Source organism: Stylophora pistillata, chromosome 11 (genome assembly GCF_964205215.1).
Source record: "Stylophora pistillata chromosome 11, jaStyPist1.2, whole genome shotgun sequence".
Classification (NCBI taxonomy): Eukaryota; Metazoa; Cnidaria; class Anthozoa; order Scleractinia; family Pocilloporidae; genus Stylophora; species Stylophora pistillata.
The window spans coordinates 2,734,776-2,759,092 of NC_142529.1; the positions used below are offsets into that span (position 1 = coordinate 2,734,776).

At 38.5% G+C, this 24,317-nt stretch overlaps 3 protein-coding genes and 1 pseudogene across 5 annotated transcripts; 3 read left to right on the forward strand and 1 right to left on the reverse strand.

The window, feature by feature from the left end:
- The first annotated feature begins 114 nt into the window (after positions 1–114).
- LOC111323093 (selenoprotein Pb) lies at positions 115–4,223 on the forward strand. 2 transcript variants are annotated; one of them, XM_088737926.1, is made up of 5 exons: positions 115–247; positions 1,370–1,630; positions 2,239–2,466; positions 3,104–3,384; positions 3,770–4,223. In XM_088737926.1, the coding sequence occupies exons 2-4, from the start codon at positions 1,593–1,595 to the stop codon at positions 3,339–3,341; spliced, it is 504 nt and encodes a 167-aa protein (XP_088594052.1). In that variant the 5' UTR covers positions 115–247; positions 1,370–1,592; the 3' UTR covers positions 3,342–3,384; positions 3,770–4,223. The 2 variants fall into 2 exon arrangements, with proteins under 2 accessions (XP_088594052.1, XP_088594051.1); XM_088737925.1 differs by having other exon boundaries at positions 3,104–4,223.
- Positions 4,224–8,895: 4,672 nt separating this feature from the next.
- Positions 8,896–17,139, forward strand: LOC148719666 (uroporphyrinogen decarboxylase-like; annotated as a pseudogene). The gene is made up of 8 exons (XR_015993002.1): positions 8,896–9,487; positions 10,107–10,192; positions 10,566–10,628; positions 10,882–10,917; positions 11,029–11,075; positions 11,212–11,328; positions 11,487–11,611; positions 17,040–17,139. The product of XR_015993002.1 is annotated as a uroporphyrinogen decarboxylase-like (transcript).
- On the forward strand, positions 16,060–18,538 carry LOC148719667 (uroporphyrinogen decarboxylase-like). Its single transcript, XM_088739124.1, has 5 exons — positions 16,060–16,104; positions 17,040–17,168; positions 17,280–17,380; positions 17,979–18,042; positions 18,362–18,538. The coding sequence occupies exons 1-5, from the start codon at positions 16,060–16,062 to the stop codon at positions 18,536–18,538; spliced, it is 516 nt and encodes a 171-aa protein (XP_088595250.1).
- Positions 18,514–24,210, reverse strand: LOC111323097 (chloride channel CLIC-like protein 1). Its single transcript, XM_022926385.2, has 3 exons — positions 24,000–24,210; positions 22,486–23,247; positions 18,514–21,945 (listed from the first exon to the last, which is right to left on the reverse strand). Exons 1-3 carry the CDS (start codon positions 24,144–24,146, stop codon positions 21,295–21,297), a joined length of 1,560 nt encoding a protein of 519 aa, XP_022782120.2. The 5' UTR covers positions 24,147–24,210; the 3' UTR covers positions 18,514–21,294.
- Between the last annotated feature and the right edge of the window lie 107 nt (positions 24,211–24,317).

Sequence of the window (24,317 nt, forward strand, 5' to 3'; positions counted from 1 at the left end):
GATCTTTGACATTTGTTTTGATACCAATTCAATTTCGTGAAAGCATACTCAGGATAAGAGTTCATCATCTTTTGACAGGAAACGTGACCAACCGTGAGGTTGTGTCACGGTTGTCGGGCCTGCGGTGATTGTCGGGGAGCGTGCGTGTCGTGTTCCCTGTTCTACGGAATTTATGTTTGGAACTGAGCCATACAGCATACACCGAGAAAGATCACAGTTATTTTGTGCTATGTAACCGGCAATCTAGGTGAGTTTCAGATAAAATTTAGCAGTATTAAGACTGGTATTTCTTCATGACTTTGGGCACTAATTTTTCGGACTGGTAGAAATATAGTGCAAGAGGCGGTCGTTGAATGTCGTCGGGGGAATTCCTTAGGGATTACACTGAAGTGCAATCTGTCTCTTTCTACCGTGGCTATAGAAAGTTTTTCAAACAGTCATAGGCATATTTGTCACCAGTTTTACACAACATTGATCAAGCCTCCCGGTTAGCTCAATCGGTAGAGCGCCGGACTGTTGTACGGGAGTTCAAATCCGGCCGGACCAACACTCTAGGGTCTCTAATTAACTGAGAAGAAAGTGCTGCCTTTGTAATAATATCTGCAAATGGTTAGACTTTATAGTCTTCTCGGATAGGGACGATAAATGGAGGTCCCGTCTCCTGCAGGTTTGGGGTAGGAGACGTTAATTTCCCACACACGAGATTACTGTGTGATGGATGTCCTCCCCTGGGTGGGATGGGTGGGTAAAAACGGGGTCAGGTGTTAATTGGAACGAAAGTTCTGTTCCTTTCTCCTGCCATTCCTGTGGCGAATTAATTAAACTAAACTAAACTAAAGTAGAACCAGAAATCGGAGATCTCACTCAGCTGGTTACTGCTTACCTCCTTTATCATCCTGAACTTATGACGGCTAGTCGCTTTTAAAACGAAAATGCAAGTTGTTCAAGGGTTAAGTCACCACCTTCTGGCCGGATGTTTCGAAAAAAAATTCCCTTACATATACTTCCTGAAACGTTAAGCGTCTAATTCGAGGCTAATGCCCGCGCCCATCACGAGATATATATATCGAGATGTATAGACGACGCAAAAAAAGAATACTCCTACATTAAAGTGCTCTTCTGCTAGACACAATTGATAAAAGGGGTCTAAAGCGACACGTGATGGGTAGAACTGAAGAAAAACTTTCCACGTGTAAAAGACAAAAATGATAAACACATCCACAAGTTGGCCGACCGAGTTGTCGTTCAAACAACCCTGCTTGGAACTTTGTGCGTAATGTGCGCAGAGGGTTTTTAACTTTATGCTGAAGAGCGGACATGACTCAACTATACCCTGAGTTTTCTTTCTTTTTACGTTACAATATTGCAGATACCGAAAGGATCTTCTCCTCAAAATGCATGTTATCATTACGTCGCTTTTAGTTGCGTCACTCTCGTTCTTGATGCCGACAGAAGGCGCGAAAATATGTCAGAGGCCTCCGCCTTGGTCGGTCAAACAAGTGAACCCATTGGCTGAAGCCAGATCAAAAGGTCACGTGGTACTCCTAGGACTGATGCTCGCTAGCTGACGATTTTGTCAATGGCAGGCTCAGATGATGGAACGAATGTTCAAAGGAGTCGTTATGAAGAGGTAAGGCATCTTGCATTACATTTTTCTTAGTTCCTGCAAATATGCGAAAAATATTGAAGTTGGCGGGGAGGGGTGACTGGGAATGGCTTAGTCTTTCCAATGCAACGCAAAACCGAAGTAAATTATATTGGAAAACGTGCTCCCCAGACCCCAAAGAATCGTCCAACATCCCCGATTTTGTGGAAAGTGGCCAATCATAGGATTTTTTTTTTCTTTTGAGATTGGAATGACCCGGATCGAACTCAGATTTCGGGACCAAACCACGTGCAGCAACGAAGCACTAAATTTGTTATACTTTTCAAGGTGATAATTCTTATTAAAAAGTTTAAAACTGCCAAGAAACAATTTCTGTAGTGTTTGTTCCTATTTACATAATACCTTGGCAAATAGATAATCTTTATTCGATTGGTTAGCACAACCTTGTCTGCAATCGCGTGATTACCTTTATATATCGTTGTATGTAATTAAGCTCATGATTATTCTAATAAAGCAGTTGTGTAGAGCACTTGATCTGTGCATGCATTACGCTATAGTAGTATATATCGAACCCTGATACACAACAATTTCCAACGTAAATTGATTCTTTCTCTTTTCCTATCTCTGGACAGGAATTTAACGGATATTTCTTTCATGATTCTGAACATGAAGAGAGCTGCAAATTCCATCTCAGAGCTGCAAAGGAGAGTGTCGTTTCCAGTCTACCAGGAGCCAGCAGACCGAGACATCATGGGATTATTAGGAGGAAGTAAGGACGATTTTCTCATCTTCGATCGCTGCGGACTGTTGGCTTACCATCTTAAGTGGCCTCGCAACTATCTGTTGTTTCCGTTTGTCCGGTAAGTGGCCTGATACTTAATTTTTTGTCTTGTAGCTAAAGGTTTTTAGCGTTTTAATTTATTACTCCAGAAGCGATTGACGAGTAACTTCTCCTAACAAAATCAATTAATAAAAGAGCACAAGCAAATAATGAGGATAGAAACTTGTATGAGAGAAGGTGTGGCAGCTAAGAGGGATAGTGACGGAATAGCTCTTTGAAGTGAAGAGATAAACACAGTGTATAAAGAAAGGAGGCTTTTGCTGTTTTACCCGGGTTACTTTCAGAATAAAGGAAAGGAAACGTAAAATTTGCATTCGTCATCGGTTACCCCCCAAATTAAACGTAATAAAGATTTATTATCCAAAACTTCAGCAACCTCGTTCCTATGGTCCTCTCTCGTTTTCTCTCGAGAAAGTAAAAATATCTGACAATTTACCCTCCCTTCGGCGTTCTTTGTTCTTCATGGGCACGTGACCAGCCACAAACAAGGTAATTTTATGGAGGGGGAAGAGTGAGGACGCTGGGAACTATATTGACGAAGGTGACAAGTTCGTGATGATATATGTTGTCCAGATACGACTATTTGTGATAGTTTATGGTGTTAGTGTACTGATACTGGGTTTCATAACTGACCTTTTTTACTTTTATCAATGCAGGAATGCGTTGATAAAGGAATATACCAACAAAGGTTCAAAATGTAAACGACACTGTCCGATTAAGACGACCACTACTGCAACCCAGTCCACCACAAACAGGATTATTACGGCACAAGAAATTCTACCCAGTTATAGCTCAGAGAGTGTCAAGTCACGGCCTCGATCTGATGCCACTACTACCTCTTCACCCCCAGCAACTAGAGACCTAACACTGATTCAGCAAGAGGAAACACTTTAAAGTGGACAACTGTTCTGGTTATCTGTTAGATCTGATAAGTTTGATTATAACATAACCAAAGTAAAGCGCGCGCTCTGATTGGTCAATTTAGCGTCCCCCATTTGCCCATGGGTGTACGCTGCTGACGTGAGCAAATGCAAAGACTATTTTTCCGCGCGCGCTTGTTTTTTCTGGTCACGTAAGACTTGTTAAATAAAAGGGAACTCTTTAGTTACAATGTATTAATGTTATGTTATAAAACAAATGGTAAACACCACAGCGTACACTATTGAGTTATGGATGCACGCGGGAGGTTGCTAAGCACGAAAGAAGCGTAAGAGTCGCTCGAGGCGATAGCCGAGAGCGACTCTAGCTTCTTGAGTGCTTAGCAAACCTCCCAAGTGCATCCATAACTCAATAGTGTACGCTGTGGTGTTTACCATTTGTTAAATAGGATCTTTTTGTGCTTAGAGAAACTTGACAAAGGGAAAATTGAATTTTTTAATCATTATGGCCAAGCTGGTCGTATCTAGCAAAAACCAAACAAAACTTTTGCAACGAAACGTTTTGTGTCCCCACTCTTTTTCAAGATGAGTTTTTTATTTGAGATCAATATAATCCTCTCTCGAAATTTTTAAAATATAATCTCTTTTATTTTCATAAGTTGTGAAACCGAAGCTTTTCAATCTCAAAACTTTGTTCAAACATGATAAACAGGTAAGAAAACAGAAACTTGCTTGTTTTGATGCAAACGTCAAGGTAACAGAAAGAGAAGTGACCAGGAATTATTTAAACTTTTTAGATATCTCATGTATCCTGTATGACAAAGTTGCATAAAACTTGTTCACGTGTAACTTTCGATGATTGGGGGATATGCTATTAAAAAGTTTTAAGACATTACAATTTTTAAATTTTTTTTTTTTTTTTGCAAGAAAGCGTTCGCTTTTTATAAACCTTTACATCTCTATCAACCATTTAACTCCCAAAAGTGATTAACACGTAACTTCTCCCTATAATATCCATATATTATCCACAAACAGGTAATGAGAACACTTAAACATATCAGTTTTAATTTGTTATCTTGGTCTAACACCAAATTCTCGTAATTAATTGAAAAGGAAATGTGTAGCAGCTAGAGGGGGAGAATTAACAATAAGATCTTAAGTTATCGGAATTAAGATTTCAGTTTAGAACTCTACTCTAAAATTCAGCTCCGAACTTAAACAAATCTTTGGTTAGATTCTAAATAAGTGATATTTTTCCTTTGCCTCGGTGAGGAAGTGTTTCAGTTTGGATTATGTCAGCAAGATAGGCTTCATTTTAGTCTAAACAAAAAAAAATGCCTCTTGATGGATGTGGTTCAACTTTTCACAGATAATTCACAAATGTTTTATTAGATGTGTGCAAATTACAAATGCCTAAAATGATTGGTTAGTGCACCCCTACTGATCACGGAGCTCTAAGCTTCAACTGAATCCAGCCTCGAATAGGAAATCCTCGTTTTTTAAACTCAGTAACGTTTCTATGTTCAATCTATACGACATATACTTCAACACGACCACAACACAGCGTGAAGCTCTTGGTGAACTCAGTGGGTGGCCTTGTGGGAACCATGCGGTGGTTTTTAATCCAAGGAAAAAAAAAACCTGTTTCTCAAAGGGAACAATCGCCGCTACTGTAAGAGCCTCTGTGATAGTCCAATTGCTCTGGAACCTGGTCCATCGTGGAAATTTGCAGTTTTAACAAAGAAGTCAGACTCTGGACAAAAGGTAAGCTAAGATGAAGAAGGGTCTTACATCGTTTCGCTTTTGAAAAACGCTTGTCTAGAGGTATAGGTGAATAATTATCTGGATTAAACTCCACCGTTTCTAATTTGTACGAGCTCGGCACTCAGCAAATCACATCTGTCTACAGTTAAAGGTTATGACGTCTGTGAATCTTCTTAACTGAGTTTTTATTGCAATGTAACAATTTCAAAGTGAAACCCTCAAGGGTTAGACAAAGGCTGTCCTAAATCTCAGTTTACTGTATCCAAGCAAAGTAATGAGAGGTAAATATTGACGGAGTTGGTGCCGTCTGGTCGAGGATAAAAGCAAGTTTTATCTCTTTTTATAATTTTTTCTTTCCTTTTTACAATTACAGGATAGCATTAAGTGATCGGTTTTATCGATCGATTTTTCGACTAAATTTTTTTTCTTATCAACTATCTTTCTAAAAATAATCTCGCATGGACTCTCAGTGGCAGGAGCACTTTGTTATGAAAATTGAATTTATGCTAATTATCGGGTTCAGGACTTCGCCGAGATGTGTTTTAAAACAAAACAAAAATCATGATATTTTTCAAAACCATTTTTTCATAATTTTGAAAGCTATTATTTGTTTGAAAAATTAGACTTACGGCTTTGAACTTCAGAAATATGCCTAAAAAACGTCCACCATGTTCAAAGACTTGAATATTATTGACCGACCAGGAAGTCTTGCTACTCGTTTGCCACCGCGTTTCAAATTTAAGACTCGCATATAGGGTATGTGAAGAATAAATTAACTGCAGATAGATAATGGCCTTTTTTCGTGACTAGCACTCTTTGTTTCAAAAGGCACTGCTTTGTTGTGGCTAACTCGTGGTTCATGTCAGCTAGCCTCCATTGATTGCTTCATTTATACGCCACAACAAACTGATTGAAAACGCCTTAGTGTTTTTTTTTTTTAAATACATTCATTTTTCCGGGTTTTTTTTTTTTTTTTTTGCTAGCGCGGTTAGACAATAACGATAAACTTAATGAACATATAAAAGTGATATTCCAGAGGGCAAATTGAGATTCTTAACTTAAGGTCCAACTTGACTCCTAACATTGAACGAATAAGCTTCAGTGGAGAAGAGTTTCGTAAAAATCGTATAAAAGAGAAGCAAAATTTTTAACTAAGAATCACGAAACAAAATTGAAGTTCGCATGTGAGAGGATGCATATGTCTGAATTAAATTATCCAAAAAAACATAGATCCTAACCATAGATGCAGGGTTTTAACGTCAATAAAAAGATTAATTAAAAGAAGAAAATCTTCATTGGGAGATAACATGCAAAGTTCTCAGTGACCTGTTCACTTTCTCCCTCCAGTTTTAGCAGTTAACGTTCTGGGTCAAAATATTGTTGGCTTACTAAGACCCGAAGCCATCAATGTAACATTTCTCTTTAAGTTTGTAAATCACCCCAAGTTCACCGTGGATTAAAACAAAATATCAGTCTTCGGGTTTTTCCGAGTGACCAGCTTGCTTTTAGGCTTTATGATTAACAAGGAGTCAAGAGCAATTGGTCAGAAACCTTACGTGGTCTTTATATCTTCGAATATTTTGTTTTCAAGAACAGTGAGGAGGAGTGATTTTTCTTTTAAGGATCCACTAGTGCCAATTCTTTAGGACTTGATTACTTCTACTCCCACGTGGCGTGCAAGCCACAACAAATTAAATCTTTGAGCTGAAAAGCATTATAAATAGAGGATCTGAAAAAGCATCCTGCAGATTATTGACAAAGTGAAAAGAAAAAACCAGACAACAAGCAGAAATAAATATTCATGGTTTACCATATGGATCCATATAATAAAGACAAAAGTTTTGTTTGTTTGTTTACAAACTACCAACCAATATTTAATTGGAATAAGCTCTTTTTCGTTATCAGCTGATATCTAACTCGCACCAACGTATTTACATTCATTTCTGTTATTGTCGGTTGAATAGCAATAGAGGAAATAACCTTCACATCAGTGCCAATCCCTCCAAGAGCTTATTGAGATGTGAGAGGCCTTCAGAAAAAAATAAACAATATGTATTAAGATTACCACAAAAACACGCTTAAAACAAGCTCAGTCGCACGATTTCGTGATGCTGGAAAAACGTCAGTTTTTGTCTGGTTTAACAGAATAGGGGACCTGCTCTTTTAGTTTCGCCTGTAAAAAAAAAATGCATTTTGGAACACTTTGACCTCAATATAAAGCGTTCACGTCGAGCAGTTATAAATGGTAAGAATATTTACTGCTTGTAATCGATTTATAACGACAAGCAGATGTTTAATTTTTCAGGCTTTTTAGCTGGGTCATCTATAGTATTTGGCGAGTAAACAGCCAAAGAACGAGTCAAAAATTGCTGAAGACAATTAGATAAAAACGGGATTAATATCGTTTGCTGGCGAGATCAGCCGGAACGTAGTGTTTGCGCGCATTTTGCGTCTTTTTATATTGCACGATAAGTCTACCAGTAAGCTAGATTTTTAGTTAATTTATGTGAATTGAACAAGCGTTAGAATTAGGTCTGACTTTATACTAATACAGCTTTTGAGAGCATAATTTTAAGTCATATCAAACAAAACAACATTTAAGGTTTTCTGCTTTAAAAAATGGTTAGCGCAAGCCGATTGATGTACTAAGGATTTCTGTCAGTTATTGTTTTATATTTCGATCATAATAAGAGTCATGTTTACTCTTATCAAGCTATTTGGGAAATTTTCATGGAGAGTCGTTTCCTACAACTTATAACGTGCATAAAAGGCTAGTGTTGCTTTTTCGCTTTTTGTTGATATTTATTGTCTTGTATGTTAGTTAGCAACTTTGATGACAGGCCATGATGGTTCGACCAGAAGTTCAGCTGTCATAGGTTAATTCTGATTTCTACAACCTCACTAACAATAAAAAAAATTGAGGAAATTTCTCCTTTCAATTTGAGTACATTTTCAAGTAAAAAGGTGATTAGAAGAAAGGAAACCGGTAAAAATTCGGGGATATCGTTTGAATGGACACCAAATTCTCAAGCGAAAATTATGAACAATGAATGGGGTACGGTGCAGAGAGTTCATGTTTTGATCTGTGGAGTGAAAGGGTTAAGTGTAAAACTATTGAGAGGGATTTTTAGAGGAACTAAAAAGAACCAAATAAGTGAAAACAAACTTAAATTAAATAGAAGTCAACGCTTCTAGCATGCATCAGAAAAACAACTTTTTGGAGAAAGCTTTTTAATCAGACAGTCGATAATCGCTAAAAGAAAGATTCTTGCAGAGTATCTCTTGAAAAAGTCGTAAGTTTATCTAAACGACACAGTTCATTTTTATAAAAGCAAAGCATCTTAATTTCCAAATTTATCTCTCGAGATAATTTGGGATTATCTTCCTTTCCTTTCCGAATTCCTTTTGGATGCAAATTTGTTCATTGCGATAGGTTTAAAGCCATGACAGTTTCACTTATGACCTTTTAATATTCAAAACCATGATACTTACGGTTAATGAAAAGTCATTTTTAATCATTATATTTTGCGCCTTTGTAGCTTCATCCAACGTTTTGATGAATAAAAATTTTAATTAAAGGTGCTGGTAACCACACAAAGTAGTTGAAAGGGGCGATTTCAAAACGAAGGCGAGGAAATTGTTAAGTCTTCTTTTAAAGTGTAATCAAACTGGAATATGGAATTAAGTCGGTTATTTACTGCCTACGCTTGCTGGGATGATATCGATGTACCCGCACTTTGTCGAATTGAGAATCACGCGCCATTCGTTCCGAGGGTGACATATGTTCATATCTGAAGGTGAATCATCAAAATGATCATTCTGCCATTTTACGTAGTAGTCGTATACAACTTTTCTTATCCGTTATTTTGTTTTGGTAAATCGGAGTGTGCCTCGGAGAAGTAGCAAATGAGAGAGGAAGATAGCGAAAGAGACATTTGTAATCGTCAACATCTTTCGTCTTTTCTTTTTACATTTTTTGGCATGATGAAAATATTTCTGCAACTTTGAACTTTAACTGAATACTTTAACTGGAATTTAAAGGTTGAAGGTTAATCACAAGTTAGTTCTGTTAATTCAGTGAAAAGTGCAGTCAATTCATTGTCACTAACAAATTTCTTATCGTAGCAGTGATGCTGTGGAACCTGATTAACCAGTGACAAGTATTTGAAAATTTAGGCATGTAAACCGCAAGCCTGTTTTCCTACGCTATCTCTTTCTTTATGTGTCTCTTACAGTAGTCTTACAGCAGACTTTACAAGTAAATGAATAAGGCGTACCGATTAGGGCACCACAAATTTATTCTGAATTATCTTAACTATTCAGCGCCACCCTATCTAAATAAAGTGCATCCTGTTTGATCTCTAAGCATAAAGAAAAGCCGGAAAAAAAAACGGAAAGGTAAGGAACCTTTGTGACAGTGACATAACACTTTTTAAGAAAAAAAAAGAACTGGACTTTTGGAATTTGTAATTTTCTGTCTAGTTAACTTGTAGATTGAAGGTATACTTAAGAAATCCATATATTTAAGGGCAGATGACAATCTTACCTTTATTTTTCTATCAGTTATCTCATCTTCTCATTGATTTAATTTGCCACCATCATGATCAATGAGGTGATTCTTACGGAACTTTGATCATTTCATTCAAATTGCTTTCATCGGTATAAATTTCACACCCTAACTGGAAACTGGTGCATCGGGGGAGAAACGATGGCAGGTGTTTTTTCTAAAATATTCATGCTTCTCTGGTATTATGAAGCGTCAAGTGGGGAAATTGCCTTTCATATATTTATGGAACGGCATAAAAATGAGAAATTATGATTAAATAACGAATTTGAGTATTTTATGAAGAGTTTGTCTTAAATCTTCCACTTTTAATTAATATTTGATAATTTATCTGGGCTGTTAAAAAATTATATCAATCATACTAAAAAAAGTAATGTGATTCACCTTGAAAGTTTCTAGGTCACAAAAAAGCTATAATTTATTTTTTTTTTCATTATAATTGTGGTATTTCAGAATTCCTGAAATTAAAAGCAGAAAACAATGCTGATTTTTTCAAGATGGTACAGACTCCAGAGCTGGCTTGTGAACTAACTCTTCAGGTAAAAAATTTAAGTAGACTGTTATGTCCTCCAAATCTCAAATAAATTAAAACTCATTCTAATTCTTACTGGTAACAAATGAATGAGGTTTTGGTTTTTGAAGCCAACAGTACATTTAAGCCTATAAAACCTTAGAATGACCAGCATCTAATTTCTCCCTAAAGTATCACCTCTGATCACATATCACAGCCATGAGAATAAAGGAACTGATCACCAACTTGAGAGGCTCTTGATTACTGATTAAATTCTCCTTGCCAGCACCTTAGGAAATATATGGGGCCCACTATATTATGGAGAATATGCATACTATTGTTAGGGACTGTAAAGGATTAGTAAAAGCTCAGTTGAAGAATAATACTTTTTTTTTCCTCAGCCTATAAGAAGATTTCCTTTGGATGCTGCCATTATATTTTCAGATATTCTTGTGATTCCTCAGGTAATACAATAAATGTTTAACCAATATTTTCATGTAAGTCCGAAAAAACTTTGTCCTCCAATTTATAGAATAAAGTTATGAGACCTTTTTTTCCTTGAATTCATGGCATACACACTTCAAATAGGGCTATAAATTAGAGTAGAAATAATTTTGTCTATAAATTACAGTATAGACCTCTAACTCAGTTAATAAGAGGTATTAATCCATGCTAATATCACTATAAGTTGTAACTAAAGAACTTTCCTTTTTCCAGGCCCTTGGGATGACAGTTGAAATGATACCTGGCAAGGTTTGATATTCAACTTTTGCATTTGTTTATCTTTCAATGCATTCAATTATTACCAGATTATTAGTAATAAGTCTACAGTAACCGGCTTATGTCATTTCCCACCCAATTTAGGGTCCAGTATTTCCTGAACCTGACTGAGGGAACCAAGCGATATTGAGGTATGGATAGAATGTGTTTGGAAATGTCAACTCAAAGAAACTAGCCACCCATCTCTTCGATTTCTTCGTGATTTTAGAATTATTAATAGAAGGTAACATTGAAACAAAAGACTAAACAAGGTGATTTCTTCCACAGAAACTCATCCAAGAAGTTGATTTAGAAAAGACTCTTGGATATGTTTTCCAAGCTATAACTTTAACAAGGCACAAACTTGAAGGGAAAGTTCCTCTCCTTGGTTTTACTGGAGCTCCAGTAAGTAAACAAAATTTTTGTGCTCTTCTCCACTGAGTTATTTCTTTTAGGGTGATTAATGTGAGATGGTTCCAAAAGTTTTTAAGATGGTGTACCACTAAGAAAGTTACATCTTATGAGCCTCTGCTCATGTTATATTCATAATTCTTTTTTTCCAGTGGACTCTAATGTGTTACATGATTGAAGGAGAGAGCAGCAAAACATTCAACAAAGCTAGAAAATTCCTACACCAACTGTCATGTATTACTTAAGAACTACACACCCCAAACAATATGGCGGTTCGGTAAGTAAAAGACTGTTTAATAATGCGTCATGCGTGCGCATGAGCAAACCATATATGGTAGCACACAACATACAACACACTGGAAAGCCATAACATTTCCTCCACACATAAAACGATCTGTCCCTAGTTTTTAAAACAAGCCCTAAAATACAATTTCAAGGAAAACATTAAATAAACCAACAGTGTCCGGTAACCACAGTTCGAAAGGTAAAAACGACCCTTAAACAAGAAAACGAACAGAATAAAACAAAGTTCAGAGATCAAGCCTCTGTGGGGCCCTGCGAACTCTCTGAGGGTGTTGTCGCATTTTGACCATCGGACTAGCTGTAGCTGGTTTAGCATCAGGAGGGTCAGGTACCGTAGGTGTGGAAACAGGAACCATCTTTGGTTGATCTTTTTCGAAACATCCTGGAGCTGTGCCACCCTTAGTGGTTGGAGTACTTGATGTAATCGGGGTCAGTGGTGTGTTGGCCACTTCAGGTTGGCTGACTTCAACACTACAGTCGGCGTCAGTGCTTTCAACTGAGTGCCCAACTGCCGTTGGTCTCAACTGATCAATATGTCGGCGCCAGATCAGTCCCGGTGCCACCTGTACCTCATACATCAGCGGACCTGTCTTGTTAACGATCAGCCCTGGACGCCACTTCAGATCCCCTCGATAATCCCGTGACATAACTGAGTCACCAATCTCTAACTGGCGATACTGTTTACCCTTGTCAATCGCTGCCTTAATGCTCTGCTGGTGTTGTTGGTTAACCATCTTACGGTTTAAGTTAGGTTTCACCAAATCTAGGAGAGTACGCAATGGTCTTCCCAGGAGTAACTGTGCTGGGCTCTCACCGGTGGTGGAGTGTGGAGTGTTCCTGTAAGCTATGAGAAACTTCGCCAACTTCTCCCTCACTGGCTTGGGGCTTTGATGCATGGAACGCAAAGCCTGTTTGAAGGTTTGTACTGTCCTTTCCGCAAGACCATTCGTCGCTGGATGGTACGGTGCTGAAGTTATATGGCGGATACCATTGGACTTGACGAATGTCTGGAATTCCTCAGAAACAAACTGTGTACCATTGTCACTGACTATCTGTTCCGGAATTCCAAATCTGGCGAACAAATCGCGTAGAATTTCGATAGTCGAACTTGAAGAAGTTGACTTGACTGGAATCACTTCTGGCCACTTGGTGTGTGCGTCGACAACCACTAAGAACATCGAGTTCTGAAATGGCCCTGCGTAGTCGATGTGTATACGTTGCCATGGTGTAGTGGCCCACTCCCACGGATGTAGTGGTGTTTTAGCAGGCATCTTCTGGTTTTGCTGACACCCGCTGCAGCCTTTCGCTAGCTCTTCCAGATGACCATTGATATTAGGCCACCATACGTAGCTCCTCGCGAGTGCTTTCATTTTGACCATGCCCAGATGCCCATCATGCAGTTCCTCTAACACTCTGCTTTGTAACTTATTGGGAACTACCACTCTCATTCCCCATAGGATGCAGCCTTGGTGAACTGTCAGTTCATTGCGTCGCTCGTAATAAGGCTTGTCTCCCTCCACACGAGTAGACCATCCTTTCACGATAGAATCATGTATCCTCGCTAGGACAACGTCACGACGTGTTTCTCTTGCCACTGCTTCACTGGTTATAGGTAATGGCACAAACTGAGAGGCGTGGAACACCTCTGCTGAATCCACCTCCAAGTCTTCAAGCTCTTTCTGCTGGAGAGGGAGCCGCGACAGTCCATCGGCATTGCAGTGTTTGCTTGTACTCTTATACTCGATGGTATAGTCGAACCCGGACAAGAACAATGCATAACGCTGAAGCCTTGCAGCAGTCATGGCTGGAACTCCCTTTCCTGGGTGGAAGATGGCAGTGAGGGGCTTGTGATCTGTGATGAGCGTAAATCGTCTCCCATAGAGGTAAACATGAAATCGTTTCACCCCCCACACAATGGACAATGCCTCCTTATCTATCTGTGCATACCGACGTTCAGTCTTGGTCAACGATCGGGACGCAAAAGCTACCGGCCTTTCGCTACCATCGGACATGACGTGTGAAAGAACCGCGCCGATGCCAGTTGGTGAAGCATCACATGCAAGCCTAACCGGTAATGCTGGGTCATAGTGTGTTAGCACCTGCTCAGATGTAATCATACGCTTAGCCTCAGTGAAGGCTCGCTCACACCGTTCAGTCCACTGCCATTCGTTGTTTTGCTCTAACAACTGGTGAAGTGGGTGGAGAACTGTAGATGCATTGGGCAAGAAACGGTTGTAATAGTTTACGAGCCCTAAAAATGAGCGAAGCTGTGACACATTCTCAGGTCTTGGTGCACTGACCACTGCTTCAATCTTCTCTTGTGTCTTGTGTAGACCTTCCTTATCGATCTCATGCCCACAAAACTGAACTCTATCTCTGAAGAACTCGCACTTCTCCTTGTTAGCCTTCAGACCCGCATCTTGTAATCGCTTGAGTACACTCTCCAGGTTCTCCAAATGTTCTTCATCAGTTTTGCCTGTGACAATCATGTCATCAAGGATGCACTGGGTCCCAGGTATTCCCTGTAATACCTGGTCTATGGCACGCTGCCAAATGGCTGGAGACGAAGAGATGCCAAAGACTAAGCGATTGTATCGAAAAAGGCCCTTGTGTGTATTAATCGTAAGGAGTTCCTTGGATCTTTCGGTTACTTCCATCTGGTGATAAGCTTGGCGAAGGTCAAGTTTGCTGAAATGTCTACCGCCAGCCAAATTTGCAAAAATATCCTCTATACGTGGCAGAGGGTACTGTTCTGCAAGAAGTACTGGGTTCACTGAGACCTTAAAATCGCCACAAACTCGTACCGATCCGTTTCGCTTGACTACTGGGACAATTGGGGTCGCCCATTCACTGTATTCTACTTTAGAGAGAATACCTTCCTTCTCTAAGCGTGTCAATTCTGCTTCTACTTTGGGGCGGAGTGCGTATGGCACTTGGCGTGGTTTATGAAAGCTGGACTGGCAGCCTTCCTCAACCTTCAAATCTGCCTTGTAGCCTTTAAGTGTGCCCAGATTTTCGGAGAATACAGACTCGTACTTCTGTAGTAACTGATCCACTTTGCGTGCCATACCCCCTTCTGAAGTCTTGCTAAGCTTAAGGGTTTTGATTTCACCCCAGTTCAGTTGAATTTTGGACAGCCAGTCACGCCCAAACAGTGCTGGTCCCTGCGTCTCAACAACTTGTAGGTTTAACTCTTTTTCCTGGCCCTTGAACTTAACATTACATCTCATCTCTCCCTTAGGTGTGATTTTCTGCCCAGTGTAGGTTTTAAGTGTCACAAGGCTCTTTGAAAGTTTCACATGATTAAAATGTTCCTTATATAGTTTGTATGGAAGTACAGACACCGCTGACCCTGTGTCTAGTTCCATCTTGACCACCTTTCCCTGTATTTCGGGGTTGACCCATATTACGTGATCCTTGTCACCCACATTATTAACCTCAAGGGATGCCAAATAATCATCGCTGTCCCCGTCATCACTGTCTACATAATTTACTGGGGGTTGGGAAGCTTGTGTCTCTTTTTTCTTTGATTTACAAGCCCTCACAATGTGACCAGTCTTGTTACAGTGGTGGCATTTTTCTTTCTTGAATGGACAACTTTTGTGATCATGAATTCCCAAACAGCGGTAGCAACTTTGATCACCCGTTCTCTTGGGGGAAAAAGAACCCTTTTTCTCCGAAAGCTTGGCTTCTCTCATGAATTTAAGCTTCTTGCCTGGCTTTGATTTGGCTAATAAATCGATTGATTCTGACGCTTTATTCCCCTGGAGAGCTTCAACATCCTTGTAAGATTGCTCAATAGCTAAGCACTTTGCAACAGCAATGTCAAATGTCAGTTCCTCAAGCTTAAGTTTCAAAAGCTCTGACATCATTCTCTTATCTCGAATACCCGAAACCAGTCTATCTCTAAGCCTTTCCAAACGCATGGCGTCGTTAAATTTGCAATCCGTAGCTAGATGTTTTAAAACAGCAACATATTGACTCACCGTTTCTCCTGTGTTACGTGCTCGGTTGTCAAACTCATACCTGGCTACTAAAGCAGACTTCTGTGGCTTCAATTGTTCGCGGAGACGCTCTACGATTGCGTTGTACGTGAGAGAATCTTCTCCTAACAAGGTCGGAGCCATCAAATCTTTCGCCAGTTGGTACGTTTCAGTGGGAAGATTGGTTAACAGAATGGCTTTCTTCTGTTTCGCGTCGGTCACTCCATTGGCCACGAAGAAGAATCCTAACTGTTCTGTATACGCCTCGAAGTCAGTTCCCACAGTGAACTTTTGAACTTTTCCGATGTTACGAACTGGATTTGGTGCCGTATTTGCATCGCTGGCCATCGTGGACGTTGTGTGGATTTAGTTTAGGGATGTCTTCACTTTTAGCAGCAAAAAGGTCCCTCAATATCCGGTCCTCGTCGCCAAAATTGTCATGTATTACTTAAGAACTACACACCCCAAACAATATGGCGGTTCGGTAAGTAAAAGACTGTTTAATAATGCGTCATGCGTGCGCATGAGCAAACCATATATGGTAGCACACAACATACAACACACTGGAAAGCCATAACACCAACATTTGAAAGTTTCTAGTAAGCTGTTACAAAAGATGACTGATTTAATTGTAGATTACTTGGTTGTATAAGTTTGTGCTGGAGCACAGGTAAAAAAGTGTTGTACATAGCGTAAAACATGCATTTTGCCTCACAAAGTAGTCACTTGCAATGTGGATTAGAAGTGACTGCATCGTGAGGAAAATGGTTATATATACTTTATGATTAGCACTGTCAACTTTGTATTCAGGCATGGAAGGATTCTTTTTCCCCTAAACTATGAACAAAATGAGGCTGGAGATTTGGAAGCTTGGCTGCTAGCAAATTGTACTTCAGATTAAGAAGTGATGCATTTGTTTTTTGGGTAATATGACTCAGAGCCTCTCTCCGCAGGCTCCTTCTGATCTCCACATTGATGTATGAATGGGTATCATAAAAGAGTTGATTAAATTACACTTTCCTCATGCTTGTATAAATGGTTACCACTTAAGGGTTAATCAGAAACTTGACAAATTACTTGGAGTGAGGGGGGGGGAGGGTACCTACATTCAACTAATGTCCTAGCTAGGGGAAGTCATAATCATCCCAGTAACTAATCATGCATAAAAAATGGTACAACTTATAGTAGTGATGAGCCCCTAAATGATCTAAAGGCCCCCTGCTCTCCATAAAGGAGTACAAAATTACACTTCCAATCACACACACTCATCACGATATTCTGAACAGTTTACAATAAAGGTGCACTACAGCCATCTGGGATTAGCTAATTACAATGGTCAGTGATTTACAAAACAACAAAGGTAATGAATGATTCATATAAAGTTATGTTACAGTTGCCTCTCCTTTCCTTCCTTTGTAGATGCTACAAGTGTTTGAGTCTCATGCAGAGGTTATTGGTTATGATACATTTATGCTGTGTTCGTTGCCGTACCTTAAACAAATAGCAGAAAAAGTCAAAGAAAAGTTAGGACCTGATGCAGTGCCAATGGTAAGGACTGAAATGAGTTTGATTGAAGAAAAAAAAAAAAGAAAAATTGGAATTACCTGATATGTAGTTGATTGCACAGGTGTGTAGAGCATTTTCCATTTCTTTTTTAAGACAATTTTTGCCAAGGGTGCACACTATGCCATTAAAGACCTCTCTCAAATTGGATATGATGTTATCAGTCTGGACTGGACAATGTCAGCTAAAGATGCAAGGTTAGATCATAATACTTCCTTACTATACCACAAATAACCTTTAAGTTGTTTATATCGGCTATTATTAAAAACTGGATCATTGGATAATGCAATTCAAGACTTTTTATTGGCTTAGTCATTATGGTATGTGAGCCAATATACCATAATCTACAAGTGTGGTAAGCATACGCATCAGCTTAAAATTAAAAGGGAGCTAAAAAATTTAATAATTTAATTTAACATTTGTAATAAAACAATTATTCCACTCACGCTTGTTGGATATGAGATGATTATAGCCAACTGAGCACTACGCACCTTGTTGGCTATCTATCATCTCATTTCCAAGGTGTACTCATGGAATAATTGTTAAATATTAGCCAATGTCCTTATGACATATGACAACACACTGGTTATGCTGTGTCCCATGATTGGGCATTCTGGGTGAAACCATGACAACTGTTGTCAGCAATACATGTAAGTATGGGCTGTTTGCTCCATAAAACTTTACTTTTGTGAATTCCAGAAGTCAGTCCTTGATTTTACTTATAATTTTTACTTGACTTTTAAAAGAAGTTTGTGTTCAGAGAAAATATTTTGAGCATGATTTTCTGTATGGCAGGATTGTTGCACCAACAGTGACACTTCAAGGGAATCTTGATCCAGCTTGTCTGTACAGCAGCCATGTGAGTGACCATCTGCCTCAGTATTTTAACCCTAGCTCTATACCCTAACATCAGTATGCATATTCCCTTTACTGCTCTCTCTATGTTTCCTAAGGTGCCGCCAAGGAACTTATTTAGTTGGTGACCATTTCCTTGATTCTTTTTACCTTAATGTGACTAACATCTCATTTCTCCTTAGAATATTTTCCCTGAATGAAAAAAATCCCATCCAAAGGGAAGAACCAAAACTCAGAAGTGTTTCAAAAGTTAGTACCTAAGCAGTTTCTGGTTGAAAACTCTGACCAATATTTTTATTTTTTTGGCAAATATTTACTTGCAGGAGGACATAGTGCATGCCGTGAAATACATGCTAAGGACGTTTGGTACCCAACGATACATTGCCAATCTGGGACATGGAATGCTTCCAGATCATGAGCCAGAAAAACTTGCTACATTCATAGATACTGTTCATAATTACTCAGAGACACTCAATGAAAGAAAAATGTCATGTTCTTAACGTATGAGAATTTGTTACTTCTAAATAGTTGAAAAATAACATCTTCAGCTAAGTCGGCTGCTTTAGTACACTGATAGGAGACCTTGGAACATCAAATTAGAGTAACAACTTATTCATATAATTTTTTTCTTCCCACATAACAGAAAATTTTTAAGGAAAAATGTTCAAACCCTATATACATCATAATCAGTAGAGCGACAGGATTTTCAGTAACACGAGAAAAAGGATTTTGAGTAACAAAAGCATATTCTTCACTTTTCAATAAATTATTACAAAAAAACTTCTCAGTTGTTCGTACATACAAACATACATAGATACACTTTATTGAGCATCCCTGAAAAGGGCTTTTCTGCATCAATACTAAAAGTATTAAAACTAAATAAATAACTTAATAACTATATACTTTCATGTTAATATAATAATAATATAGATCAATTTCTATAGCGCATTTCCATGTAAATGCTCTAATGCGCTTTACAACACTGTGCGGGGGACTTTTCCAGACTGCCGGCGGCAGTTTACAATTAATAAAGGAGAAATTTTTACAGATGCCCCCTCCTCCCCTTCCCAGTAACTTATTATATGTTACTTATTATATGCAAACAACAATTATCATCATAGATCATTCATGTTACAAATTAGTTCATTAATTAAATATCTCTTAAAGAGCTTAGTACTTGTGATTTCCCTTAAATGATTCCATACTTTTACACCACAATCATAAAAGGCGCATTGGCCAGCATTGATTCTACTAGATGGAATATGTAAGTAGCAATTCTGCATAGAAGACAGATAATTTTTGATCTGTTATTTTTAACCAGCTTTAACACCCTGAAAACTGGAGATTGTAGTTGAACACCTGAGCCAACTAACAATGTTGAAAACAGGTTGACCCATAACCCTTTCACTTAAAGATCTGATTGTTACTCTACCCTATTGTTGCTACACTTTTCCTCGTAAATTATTTATTAACAGAATTTGGTGTTGCATCAAGATAAGTTTGAGTATTCTCATTACCAGTTTGCCAGATCATGTATGGATATTATAGGGAGAAGTTACATGTTAATCACTTCTGGGAGTTAAAGGGTTCAATTACTGCAGCACTAACTATTTTGTTACTTCTCACACATCAATACATTACCCAGTATTAAAGTGATGAATGAATAAGAACTGATCCACTAGAAAGTGTCTTCTTGATATTAGACTGAATTCTCTAAAAAAACTTAAGAATAAAAATAGATATTGCAACCAGTATTACAAATCAGATCATGGAATACATAAAACTCATCATTGAGAACCATACAAATTTCATAGGTGACTACTGCACTAGTTATTTTCTAACATAAACTTAATTTGACAAAAAGAAATTCATTTTCAGAATTTCAACAAACTGAAGTGCATCTTCTAGATTCTTTTCATGCATATTTTATTTTATTATTATTATTTTTTTGGTTTCTAAACCCTTTGATTCCCAAAAGTGATAGTAGTTAAATTCTCCTTAACATTTAATACACTGTCAAGCAGATATGTGACAAGAATTAAGAAGAAATGTATGGTCATCTGTACGGGGCTTGAAACTAACTTTTCAACTTACTAGCCAAGTGGATAGTGACATCTTAGATGTTTTTAGATGTTATGACAATTTCACTCTGTTTACTGGCCTAATAATATACATGAAAAAATTTCTCAGTTCTGATTGGTTAAGATGAATGCAATTTTCAGTTAATTGAGTGCAGAAGAGAGTAAATTCAGTGCAGAAGAGAGTTAATTCAGTGCAGAAGAGGGTAAATTCAGTGCAAAGAAAGAAACAAACCAGACATTCTGATTGGTCAAGGTCAATGTCACTGTCACTTGCAGGATTTGAATAAATTATTTTTGCATGTGACGCGCGTGCTTTTCTTCTGCATAGTTATGAGAAGCTACCTCGCATTCTTTTAATGTATATTAAATAGATAATCACATGATTTTCTCATGCAATTTGGAATAAATAAGCACCTGTAAATTTTTTCAAAGACCACAAATTGCACTCGCCCTACATGCTCATGCAATTTTGTTAGTCTGAAAAAATTTACACCTGCTTATTTATTCCAAATTGCACTCAAAATCATGTGATTACCTATACAAACTGGCTGGTGGAAATTGAAAAACCACAAGCCAAAACTGAATTTCTTCTAGTCTGTGGCTAGTGGGCTACCATTAGTGTCAAGCCGTGCTGTAGAGAGAATTCACTCTTAGATCATGGGAGTGGAAGGGTGAATTAAGACTTTAAGTCACCCTGGCAAACTCTATCAGGAAAAGTTACGAAGAATGACAATTTTTGATAACCTTGAAAATAACACAAATTGTTGTGACATAGCTGCTTAAGAGCATTACTGATATTATGAATAAAGGCTGATAGTTTCGAAAGAAACTGTTGGGGCTGTGTCGGTGGGAGTAACGAAATAATTTGGATATATCAACAAAGTTGAAATATTCACACCGACGAAGGGCTAATGTTCAAAACGTCAGCTTTTGTAATCATTATGGTGGCCAATTTACCATTTCAACTTTACTGATATTATGACGCTTTTTTTCTAGTTTTTTCCTAACCTCCAGTTATACTCCTATGCTATGGAACCTTAACCAATTTCATCAGAAAGAGCCAGGAATAAATTAGGGTATTGGCCTTTTGCATTTTGCCTCGACCACTTGCAGAAATTGGACAATATTACAGATCTTAATATGCATGCATAGGACCACCTTTAAGTACGAATATGTTAAGATTCCTCCAAGTCAAATTCCCTCGCATGAGCAGTATCTATATCCTGAACAGGAACTCTCGGATCAGAAGTCTCTGTTACAGGGTGTGTTTCTAAGATAGGGAGTGTCCCTAGTGGGGTTCGTTTCTCAGGCCTCTCTTCTTGTACCCCAACCACAATAGCACCTGCCTCTGCATGACCAAGGCCCTCTTGTACTGGCTGAGGAGCTTGTTGAATCATGGGCTGGGCTCTTTGCATGGTCTCCTCCCATCTCTCTTGTCTTTCATTCATACCATTCAAAATATCATGAACCTGCCCAAGCCGATTGTGGATGTCTTCTTGTAAGGGAGCATTGTCAATTGCATTTCTGGGCTGTACAGGTGCATTATTTAACTGCCGCTCAATGTTCTGGAGTTGGTTCTGAAGCTGTTGAAGATTTCCGTGGATATTTCCGGGCATGGCCGGGGCATTGCTAATAAATGGCAGCCTTATCTGTAATCCACTAATTGTGAAGATGACAATAACAATAAGAAAGATTACAGCAATAAACACAAATGGCTGCCACTGAAGTGGGAGCCCTCTCAACAAAGCTTGAAAACCCTTGTTCAAAGACTCAGCAATCTGTTCAAATGGTTGAGCAATGACAGTTGCCACTGTTGCAGAAATTGCCTGAAAATGTGTACAAAAAAGTCATTAATTAATGACAGCAGTCTCAAACTGCTCCACTCCAATACTTGATTCCACACTCAATGGTAGTATCTGACATTATAATTCATGTGCCTCGTTTAAATTAATAATGTCCAATCATGAAGTTTAGCAGGGACATCAGCATTTCTGAGAGGGTACTCAGTGTTTAGGTTTGTAAACATTTTTGTTAAACAAATCAAAATGCTGAAAGAAAGAGCCAACCCTGATCTTCAGTGCATATTTGATAGAAAAGTGAATCACAATATTGGTTAAAGCTGATGAGAACTCAAGGCAAGAACAACTGACCAACGCATGTGATCAAGACAGAATTCCTCCTTATAATATCAATACAATATCAAGCATACAAATGATGAGAAAAAAGTAAAATATTAATTAAGGGATTATTAGTTCACTGAGCTAACATCATTTGGCATGTATAGCAGCCTCAGGCAGTACAGAGAATTACTCACGAGATATTGTGAGTGAAAGTATTAAAGATTACTTCAATTAAAGTATACTTACTCTAGAGGGAGAAATTTCCCAGAATGGATCAACAAGCAATGTTTCCTGGTATTTGATGCATATGTCATTAGTGAAAGTAAATGAGTTCCTAAACCAAAGTACTAGAGACTCAAGTGGTTGTAACTCATGATCTGGGTGACATTCCTTGGGAATATTCTTCCCCATCTGTGCTTGTTTAGAAGCAAATGCCTTTCTGTACAGATGGTACCACTCCCATGGAATACTGACAGCAAAGCACAGAAAAAGCACACACCAAAGTTGTCTCTCCCATGTCAAAGTTGTATGCTTCTCAAATACTAGTGCAGCACAGACCACAAAAAACAGTGCAGCTAGGACAAGAACTGCCTCTTTAGTCACATAAGAGAAGGATAGCGAGTCCCACAGGTTAAAGTCATAAACGCTATCTTTGCCTTTAAAGTTAGATATAATAGCAATGACTACTTCTGCAGCATCTTGGATGTTTCCTTTGTCAGATTTGATGAATTTTTCCAAGGTTGCAATGTCGTCCTTGGAAGCAGTAACTGTCACTTCATGAGCACCACGATCCTCAAGATTACCTAATATGATTCTGATTACTCTCTTAAAGTGTGGCGTTTCACATGGTGAGGCTTTGGCAACAGGTTTTTCAGCACATCCCTGGCACTGTGCAGGCAGCTTCTCCAAATTTTTGTGACACTGTGTCAGCTGTGCTTGAAGCCTCTCTGCAGATGGGTTGTGGTTGGGAGTGGAATCTCCATCTCTAGGAAGGTTACTTAAAGTACCCTGCAGATGACAAATTAAATAACTGATTACTCCCATTGATTGTACTCACATCATCATAACAAAGTGTTTCTTTCAACAATACACATCTCGGCAAGATTTCCGTATAACCCCATACCTCATTATGAACTCAATTCTTGGATAAAGGAAAGCAGAGGCAAAACAACAGATTTCCTTTGGAACTATGGCTTTGTTTTTGATTGACAAGAAAATTGACTACAGAAATCTTTCCCACATCTCCATCTGATTGTAAAATTGTGAAAGTTTGTATTAATTATTTTTGGTAATATATATACTGTAAAGGAAAAGCTTAACTTCACACAAGCATCTAAAGTTACTTAATGTAGTCCCTCTACCCCTCCTCCTCCCAAAAGAAAAACTTCTGGTCCCCACTTTCACTTATATAGGTAGGCCTTTCTCACAAAGAGGATCAACCAGAATCGATCGGTTTCCGAAATCTCGCCTTTCAAAGCTATGTCGACATGTTCATTGTAGGTTAGCCCGATAACCATGTGGTATAATAACACTTCCCACAAACTTGTGACAGCTCTTCCCGCTAATCAATTCACCGGGTTCATTCAAAGAGGTCACAAATTTGCCATGAGCATTAGAATACCAACCTTACAAGTGAACAACAAGATACAATTGTTCATACAATTGTTCAAGATATAATTTATTCATTTCGCTCAGAGAAGATGGACTCCACCTTTGCGCGGAAGTAAATGTATACGTATACGAGTATCTAAACGACTCACCCCATCGTCGATGGTTTTAGTAGCTGCATCGTAATTAGTCATATCCCAAGGATCCAGCCACTCCTGAGGAGTTACATCCGCCTCTTTAGCTATCGATAAATAGCTTGAATAGCTCAAAATAACGAAAAGAAACGAAAATACTTTCATTTTGCTGCACCGTTGGTCGAAGCTTTCGCTTTGAACTCGAGAATGTAGAGGGAGATTGGGTACCAACTCTTCGCTGTTCCCCCTACCAGTCCCTACACGGGGAAATTTGTTTACATTTAAATAAAAGTGTTTTAATAATATTGTTATACATATTTAATTTTTCTGAAAACA

Coding starts and splice junctions, on each gene's coding strand:
- LOC111323097 (XM_022926385.2), bottom strand. CDS start 24,146: ATGAAAGTATTTTCGTTTCTTTTCGTTATTTTGAGCTATTCAAGCTAT. Junction 23,248..23,999: donor CTAAAACCATCGACGATGGG/GTGAGTCGTTTA, acceptor TGTCATCTGCAG/GGTACTTTAAGTAACCTTCC. Junction 21,946..22,485: donor GGGAAATTTCTCCCTCTAGA/GTAAGTATACTT, acceptor ACACATTTTCAG/GCAATTTCTGCAACAGTGGC.
- LOC111323093 (XM_088737925.1), top strand. CDS start 1,593: ATGATGGAACGAATGTTCAAAGGAGTCGTTATGAAGAG. Junction 1,631..2,238: donor AAAGGAGTCGTTATGAAGAG/GTAAGGCATCTT, acceptor ATCTCTGGACAG/GAATTTAACGGATATTTCTT. Junction 2,467..3,103: donor CTGTTGTTTCCGTTTGTCCG/GTAAGTGGCCTG, acceptor TTATCAATGCAG/GAATGCGTTGATAAAGGAAT.
- LOC148719667 (XM_088739124.1), top strand. CDS start 16,060: ATGTATTACTTAAGAACTACACACCCCAAACAATATGGCGGTTCG. Junction 17,381..17,978: donor ATGTCAGCTAAAGATGCAAG/GTTAGATCATAA, acceptor TCTGTATGGCAG/GATTGTTGCACCAACAGTGA. Junction 18,043..18,361: donor CTTGTCTGTACAGCAGCCAT/GTGAGTGACCAT, acceptor ATTTACTTGCAG/GAGGACATAGTGCATGCCGT.